At 31.9% G+C, this 8911-nt stretch overlaps 1 protein-coding gene across 1 annotated transcript; it reads left to right on the forward strand.

Annotated features, from left to right (window-relative positions):
• Positions 1 to 7240: 7240 nt before the first annotated feature.
• Positions 7241 to 8296, forward strand: LOC149564632 (uncharacterized). The gene is made up of 2 exons (XM_089816204.1): positions 7241 to 8055; positions 8206 to 8296. The coding sequence occupies exons 1-2, from the start codon at positions 7241 to 7243 to the stop codon at positions 8294 to 8296; spliced, it is 906 nt and encodes a 301-aa protein (XP_089672330.1).
• Positions 8297 to 8911: the final 615 nt, after the last annotated feature.

An 8911-nucleotide genomic window follows, 5' to 3' on the forward strand; every position in this document is an offset into this window, starting at 1 on the left:
ACAATGGCATTTTCTTTGAAAAACTGTTGTTCCATATTTCACAAGGTTTTCATTTCAAAAATAGAGTAGTTCTATCTAATGTTGACCTAATTGAGTTGACATAGTCACACTTTGTCAATTGCAGCTCATTCAAAAACATATCATATGTGAATGAATTATCATACTTTTCTTTTTTAGTGTTGAGAATATGTTTTTTGCATTTGTTAATATTGTATCAAAGCTTTCTGCTAAAGGTTCAAGTATCATTGTTTGTGGAAAGGGAGGGATAGGAAAGTTGTATCGACATTTTTTTTTGTTGATCTTTTGCATCGTTTTGTATGATGATGTATTTGTAATTTTGCTAGACATTGTTCTCGATGCTCTGTACTACAGCTTATGTACTTATCAACAACATTAACTAGGTCCATATTGCTTTCTATCCCATAGATTGGTTTATTATCTACCCAAATCAAAAGATGGTCATGTTCATTACCTCTATTCTAAAATTCTATTATAGAGATGAAATTAGAAACTCTACCAAAGAAGGACAAATCACTCATTATTAATTTCTAGATAGCTTTTATTCGATGTTGATAATAACATGCACATGTGACTAGATCTTTGCAAATAAGTGTGTTTATGTCAATATTACTTTCACAAGTTCCTTCATTGTTGTCTCTTTTTGATTTATCGATTTTGTGCAAAGAATGTAGAGTTTTTGTTAATGGTTCCCAATTTTGTTATGCACTTGTAAAGGTAAGGAAAAAAGTTGGTGGTCCCAATTGACGTATCATAGCAAAGGCATTTTTCTTAAGTTGTTGGCAATAGTCTAGAGATATTCGTATTCTTTTGAAGTAAACATATCCAATGTCTGATTTCAATATCTTTTCCAGATTTGGCTTGTTTTTAACATCTCTTGCAATGAGTTTCCTTCCTTTAAGTTGACCTTTTCTAATTCTAATCCACATTGTTGACAATACTTGGTGTATTAGTATCTTGATTGCTTTGAAAAAAAGATTTTTTGTATGAAGTGCAAAATTACGATGACAATTTAGGATTTCCCATTGTACAAGTTTTTGATAACTTAATTTTTTTAAGATGTGACTATTGCGTGGTTCTCCAAAAAATAGCGTAGGAAAATTCATTTCCTCTGCATATTTATCTTTGAATATTCCTATTGGGTAAGATTCTTCAGCAGGTGCTATTTCAACAATTTTGTCATCCATGTTTTTTATGCTTCTTGAATCTGTAAATCCATGTATTAGTGTCTCTGATGGGTTGGCATTGTCGCTATCACTTTTTGAATTGAAATGAAATGACACAGATTGAATTGATGTTTTATCTTGTTGCTCTTCATCCAATAATTGTAACCATGCATCATTGATTTGAATATTTTTTGATTTGTACAATATCGTGTTTGCCAATTCATGAAGAGCTTGCATAAGAATATTAGGTCTTACCATTCTTTTTTGAAAGGCACTTTTATATTCAAGTAATAGTTGATGTATTATTTAATGATAGGGGCAAAGCATTTTGTACAATGTTCAAATTGACAGGCACATTTATGATAGATCAGATTAGGCCCATTTGTGATCTTTTGTGTCCTAGTTCCCATATTTGAGCAAAAGCAATTCTTAAGGACACTAGTCTTTCTTCTAATTGAGTCAGACATTTTACATGTGGTAAAGGATTAATTGTTCCAATGTTTTCTAGTGTTGCAACTTTGGAAGCTTTGACTGTTTGAGAGATTTATCACACATTTTGCATATGTTTGCATTTTCATTTGGGTAATTATGTTTGATCAACATTTTGTATATATCTTTTTCCTTTGGTCTTATATGTTTGATATTTTTTTTGAAATGCAAAGTGTGACAAATTGTGCAGGTATATTTCAGAGTGTCTTGTATTTCAAGTTCATATATTTCTATTGTTGTTTTCTTTGATCTTCTTTGTTTTCTTTTTAAGTTGTTAGCTACTAGTGATATAGTTGTCAATGATATAGGTAGAACATTGATATTGGATTGTTGTTCGTGATTGTTCAAAGTGGCTTTATTGAATATTGGACTACTTTCATTGCTTACCATTTTAGCTCTAATGAATTTTTTTGTGTTTCTGAGTGATTATGGAATGATTTCGTTAGAAAAATGTATATCTTGTTGCTTTGTATTTTTTTTATCAACTACATTCATTTCTTGTTTTCTAATATTATGTTTGTCCAAGGTGTCCTTATTCTTACTAGGAAATTCTCTAAAGTCATGAAAATTGATCATATGGTTTATGCGCTGGACCGATTGCAATTGTACCAAAGGTTCAAAATGGCCATTTTGAAGATTTGTGTCATGAAATAGTATACAATAAGGTTTTGTGTTCAATATTTTATTAAAGTCTATGTATTGCTTTCCTATTTTTAGTGAAAAGATATAGATATGAATATTTAACCACTTGGAAAGCTAGTGAATGCAAAATATGTCTCCCCATAAACCAGTTTCATTAGTATTGTTTACTTCTTTTGCAGATAGACACATTCGTCACAAATAAGTGTTCTTGTCATTTACATTATGGAGATCTTTGATGAGAAGAGGATACAACTCATGATTATATGCATGTAATGCTTCTGGATCTACTTTTGCAAGGCACATGGAAAAATAGTCTATTGTACCATTTCATAGTTCTTTGGTGGTTTTTGTAAACTCAACTAAGCATTTCATAGAGTCAAATAAGTAGTCAACAACATTGTATTTGAGTTTTTTCAATCTACAAAGTCCTTGGTTTGCCAATTCTATATCAATGTTCCATGATCAATTTTTATCAGTCATCTTGACAATGTGAACATTTGATCATCACAAGTTGCAATTGACAAATATTTGTTGATAATGTGCACTTGTACTTAATGCATTTTAGACATAGTAACTTCTAACATATGATAATGCTCTTCATAGGAAATTGAATAAATGCATTCTATGAAAGTGGTCAGGTTTGCTATGAATTTTTAACACCTCAGTTAATTTCTAGTTTCAATGTCTTGCCCTGTGCATCAGACACATATACTTTGTTAGTTTTGTTTAATTTTGTTTACATTTTTGGAACATAGAAACAAGACTATGTAGATGTTCATATTTTAAGAGACATTAGGAAAATTTGGAAGTAAATATTTTTAACTAATTAACAATACTTGGTAACTTATGTTTACCACATTTCAACATCTACTATTCATAATCTATCCAAGTATAATTGAAATTCTAGATTTTGACACCAAGGTTCTACATAGTTGGCAAAGGAAAATTGTTTTACAAAAAATCATACATACTATACTTTTTGTAGTCAGTAACATATAAATATATATGTGCAAGCATTACAATATAGCTATAGAAATTTAGTATAGAGAATTCAATAGAATGCTTGAAGATTTTTTCTTATGTGTGCAAGCATCTTTAGCATTACTCTCTATGTCCAAAAACTTTTTTATATTCACAAACATCCTATAGTGGATGCACAGATCCAGGTATATCTTTGAGGAGTGTGCATTCCATATTATTTATGACATCCTCAATTTCAGATAACTTGGACTTTAGAATACAATTTCCAAAATTATCTTGTCATTAATCGACAAATGTTTCTTATCAACATTATTTGTTGGGAGGAGAGTTCCATATGCTTTGCAACCTATATTTTGTTCCCTTTCATCTACAAAATTGCTTTTATAGTCCACTATTTCATTCATACTGCGGAAGCTCATATTACAGGTGCTTGAATCTAATTCCTTGGATCCATTTTTTGGGTTCCATGGGAGAATTGGTTTTAGGTTGTAGCTATTCATGTTGTCATACCCTACAATTTCTGAAAAAAAATACAATTAGATATCTTTCATATTCAAATGTATTTGACCAAAGTTTATTTGTGTAAATAATTCTAATTACTTGACTAGACTATCTTATATTTTGCATTGAATATGATTAGAAAATGCACAAAAAATGGTAAAAGGAAATACCACTCTCTTGTTGTAGTCCTTTATATTGAAAGTGCTCAGATTTCAAAACTTCAATAGCATTTTTCAATAAATCTAAACCTCCAACATTGGAATTGTACATTGAGGGTGATTTCTCTTGAAAGCTTGAATGGACATTAGGAGTATTGTCCAATTTGTATACATCATTGATGCTATCATTTCCAACAGAGTTATGAGCAACTATGTTTCCTACTAATCCTAATGTTGCATGTGCATATGGTGGTAGATAACTAGCTTGTTGTTTGTTAGGAAAAATTGTTGATGATTGACAATGTCTACCTTGTTGGGCTGCATCAAAATTATAATTTATAGGTGTCATTAGACAATGCAGATTGGGTACTATCATGCCATCAAATGGTATTTGATCTAAGGATGGTCTTTGTGATACTATGCCATCTTCTATATTAGACAATGTTACATAATGAGGCTTTATGTTTTCCTCTTCATGGATTGGGGTTTGGTAGATTGGATTTTCTATTTTCAATGGCTTAATATGCAATAATGCATCATTGGTTTCTATTGTTGTTTTGCTGTAGCAATCTACACAGTCTGTTACTCCTCTCATAGAGAGTGCAGCTTTATCATATGCATTTGCAGCTTCTTCTAGTGATTCAAATGTTCCAAGCCATTGGCGACGCTTAGTTTGTGGATCCCTTATCTCCACAGCATATCGACCCCAAGGATGTCTCCTAACACCCTTGTACTTCCTATGTGTTGGACATTTTTTGCACCTGGTAAACAAGTTTTTGCTTTCTTAAAAAGTGGACGTGTCTTCATTCTCCAAATCTATAATTGTTTTTGCCTTGAAACAAGCCATCTATATTCTTGGTTTTGTAAAAATAGTGTACCATTTAGACAACGTACATGAATTGACTGGATGAAAGAAGAAAACATAATAGAGTGGAATCTTCCTACTCTAATGCTATGTAGAAGGATACAAAATGTTTAGCACAATTTGGTTATTTTGAATATAGTAGTGTAGATTTTATTAGAAGTAATGAAACCTATTAACTACACTGATAATTTCCAAAGCAACTACATTGGATAATGAATTAGAGCTATAAAAATAGTTTTTTGCAAATGAAAAGAAATTGCAGATGGCTAATTATCATTGCCCAATAGTCCAATTAGTACAAGAAATCAGATCTAAATCAGGCAATGATATACATTGATAAATGCAAAATAAGTTCTAGTATGGTAATTGCTTGATTCATCATGTGAAGTGTCTAATTCTAAGGTGGATCAAATGATATCACACATATTTTAGATAATGTGTTTACAATTCAAAATTTAAAACTGACATTTCAAATGTATACTTATTTGTATCTTGTTTCCTTTGAGCTTCTTCATATTACATATATTTCTCCATTATGTACAAAGTGGCATAAAAAAATATTATGTCAAATGCCAATAGGAATATGAACAAAGGTGTGTCCTTGACAGTGAAAAATAGCATTAAGAGAATGCATATGTTAAGTAGTCTGAACAATTCAAGTAAAGACATGGTGCTCTCAGAAATCAATAGAATAATTTCCTTTGGAGATATTGTTTGTATATGTGATCTTGAACTTTATATAGCTTGATTATGTCTCCAAAGCCTATGCACCCTACCATATAGAATAAAATAGATCACAACAATATAAAATAAAATGAAAAGCTATGAGCTCAGAATAGGCTAATGCTATATGAAGTTGTTATATGGCACATTCTACCCCTTAATCCAATTCCTAGCACTTCTTGCCAAGCTCAAATTAGTCCTATAATCAAAATCACGTCTTCAACTTGAGCTAAACTATGAATATTAAGCCAGTTGATCAAGAAATGTCAAACACCCAATTAGTTGTATTCCCTTATCAAAATATCAAGCACTTGAGGCTATCCACTTGACATTTGGTTGAACCTGAGCATATAAATGTAGAGAACCATACCAATTCTTAAGATGGAACTTGACAATGATCATACAGAATTATTAAGGGTTCTAAGTTAGCTTGACTTAATTTCATTTCTTTTGTTTGATTTAAAGTATGGATGAATGTAACCAGTTCATCAATCTATGTTAATGGGTTTTCTACACTTTCTTGGAGCACCAAGTAACTAGATTTGGAGGGGAGAATGATTAGTATGTGTTGAACCTCAAATTTTCCTATCATGTGTTCAAGTGTTCTAGAAAGCTATTTTTTTAACACTAAGAAGAAAGGATTTTGAAATATAGAATAGGACATTGGTATGTACCTCATGCATAGGCCACACAATCATGGTGCAATTCAAGGTCACGAGAGTCACCTAATTTGTCACAATAGGTGTACTCTGTAGCGAACTCTAAACTTGGGAAATGCCTTAGCTAGTCTTAGCTACATACTTCATATAATCACATTTATGATGTTTTCATGCTACTTTTTCACATCTTAGAGCACATCTCAATGCATGTTACCAAAGTTATAAATAATATCAAACACAAGTGTAGTATTCTTTTTCAACTAAAACAACTTTCAACACATCAAAATGATCTAATGGTTGAAATGAAATTTTAATTTAATAAAACCTGTACCACTTTAATCACCTAAGCTTTCGTATTAATACTAACAATCACAAGGTAAATTATGCCTAACAGGGATTTAAATCTTACCAGAAAGGAAGGAAATAAAGATATCAGCAACAAAAATTATATAAATAGCACACAAATAACAACTAATCAGAGCGGATAAATCCTTGTCTTTCATTGGTTACAAATAAAGTTATAAACATTTGAAAAACAAATCCAAATGGAATTGGCAAGAATAAAGCCACCATCTGCAACCATGCTTGCATTCGGTGTTATTTTAACTTGAAGCAAGGTCTGAAGATGCATAATGAGGAAAGCTTTTTCTTCAAAATGAATACACAGTATGTGGCAAAAAAACCAAAAGAAACTGATAAGGAAAATTCGAATGATGCTTACCTAAATAATGAGGCCAGCATTTTGACTCTTATTTCAAAATACTTTTTTATTGTCAATGCAAGGGGTTTTAAAGTAGATATGTATGCAACAACCTATCTGAGAATGACATCATACTCCTAGTGGAGGGAGTTGAACGTGTGGTCAAGGGTTCAAAACTCTTCAAGGATTGTTGTGGTACATATAATGCATAGACTTTTCCTTTTACCAAATGAACTCTTTTCCTATAAATTTATTGATAATTGTGTCTATGTCATCAGAAAAGAATCTAGATTCCATATGCAACGTGAGTGCACCAAGAACAACACAAGGTTAGAACAATGTTTATAACAAAATCTAAGAGTTGGACACCAAAAAGAAAGAGTGATTCTACAACAAAAAATCTAAGGCACAATGAGTTACAACCAACCAATATCAGAGTTGCTCATAAAGTGTGTGCATCATGCACCAGAGTTATGATCAGAAATGAAGACATGGGTAACATTAAAACAAGATTTGAACCTACTCAATATCACATCAGAGTAGAAAACAAATCACCAAACTTAGTAATAAGTGCCAACAAAAAGAAAGTGGCTTTTAAGCCTGAGTTCATTGATTCCACAACTCTTGGTGACTCTAGAAAAAAAGACAAAGAAGAAGAAAAGGAACAATTGTCAAAAGAAAGTGAAGCTACAAAGAATTCCATAGAGTCTCATCGATCATGGACATTCCCTTGCTCAACAAAAGCACAAGATGAGGCGAGTCAGAGCAAAGAAAGCAAAAAGATAGTGAGAGCAGAGGAGCCAGATATCAATCAACACTTCAGCATATTTAGTTTGTTGGACTTCATCTCTTGTGGCCCTATAGTAGTAGAAAGTGATAATATTCTAAGTATTACATCTCTGAAAGATGGTCAATTTGCAAAGGCCAAGAAACAATCTTTCTTTGCTAATTCAAAGAACAAAAGTCAATGTTGTAATAGTGTTGTTGATCAAACTCTTGGAGAGGAATTGGATTGTATGCTTGAGGATCTACACATCATGAATACACCAAGAGCAGAAAAGGAGTATTTCAATGGCAATATTGTGGAAATAAAAACTCATGGTGAAGTGGTGGATCCTGTTCTCACTAGGTTAGCTTCCTTTGATGCACAAAGGTATGTTGTATCTCATAAGGAGCTTTTAAAAGTGAAGTTAGCTATCTTGTGAATAGTTCTGCATTATGTTAGAAGTTGGATCAAGTTGAAAAGGAACCCAACTAAAATCTTTTGAAGGTTTGCTTACATTGGTGAGTGTTTTCTTTGCAGAGGGTCAAATGTAGAGATGGATGTTGTCATTGAGAAGGGAAATTGTGGGAGGGGTAATATCAGCAATTGTGTTTCAAGATTAAATAATTAAAGGAAGATGCCCATGGAAGTTGAAAGCTCACTAAAAATTATAACTATGCAGCTGAGCTAGAAGAGTTGTTACCAGTCAGTAAACTAGTATTGAAAATATTAGAAAACATTCAAAACAACCCAGAAGAAGAAATATTTATCGAATTAGAAGATAAAACTTCACAATACTCCTCTTTGCAACTATGGTCCTAGAACATTGCAAAAAAAAAAAGCCGTTGCACTGCATTTTGCCTCTTTAACACATTTAACTATGCAACTTAAACTGTAATTGATGTAGTTAATTTCCAACATGAAACAATGACCCATGAAGTCAATGTCAATAGGTGTCATGGTTTTACAATTCTTTTTCCCCCAAATTCAACTACAATTGCTAAGGAGATCAAAATAAAATAAAAAAGTAAGGATTCTTTTGCAACTTTCACTGATGATTTCATAATATGAGAGCTGTGAATCTATTGCACAATAGCAGGGTGGAAACAAAAATGTTGTATACATTGACTCTCTCTATTAACTAATGGATCACTTGCTTTTATATCATGATCCTAAATTCGTCTTCTATTGTAGCTTAATCTCAAGCTATTAGTACACAAGTATAAAAGATTTCATTCAAGTTCCC

Source organism: Cupressus sempervirens, chromosome 3, assembly GCF_028749045.1.
Source record: "Cupressus sempervirens isolate cs-2001-9-10 chromosome 3, ASM2874904v1, whole genome shotgun sequence".
Taxonomy (NCBI): Eukaryota; Viridiplantae; Streptophyta; class Pinopsida; order Cupressales; family Cupressaceae; genus Cupressus; species Cupressus sempervirens.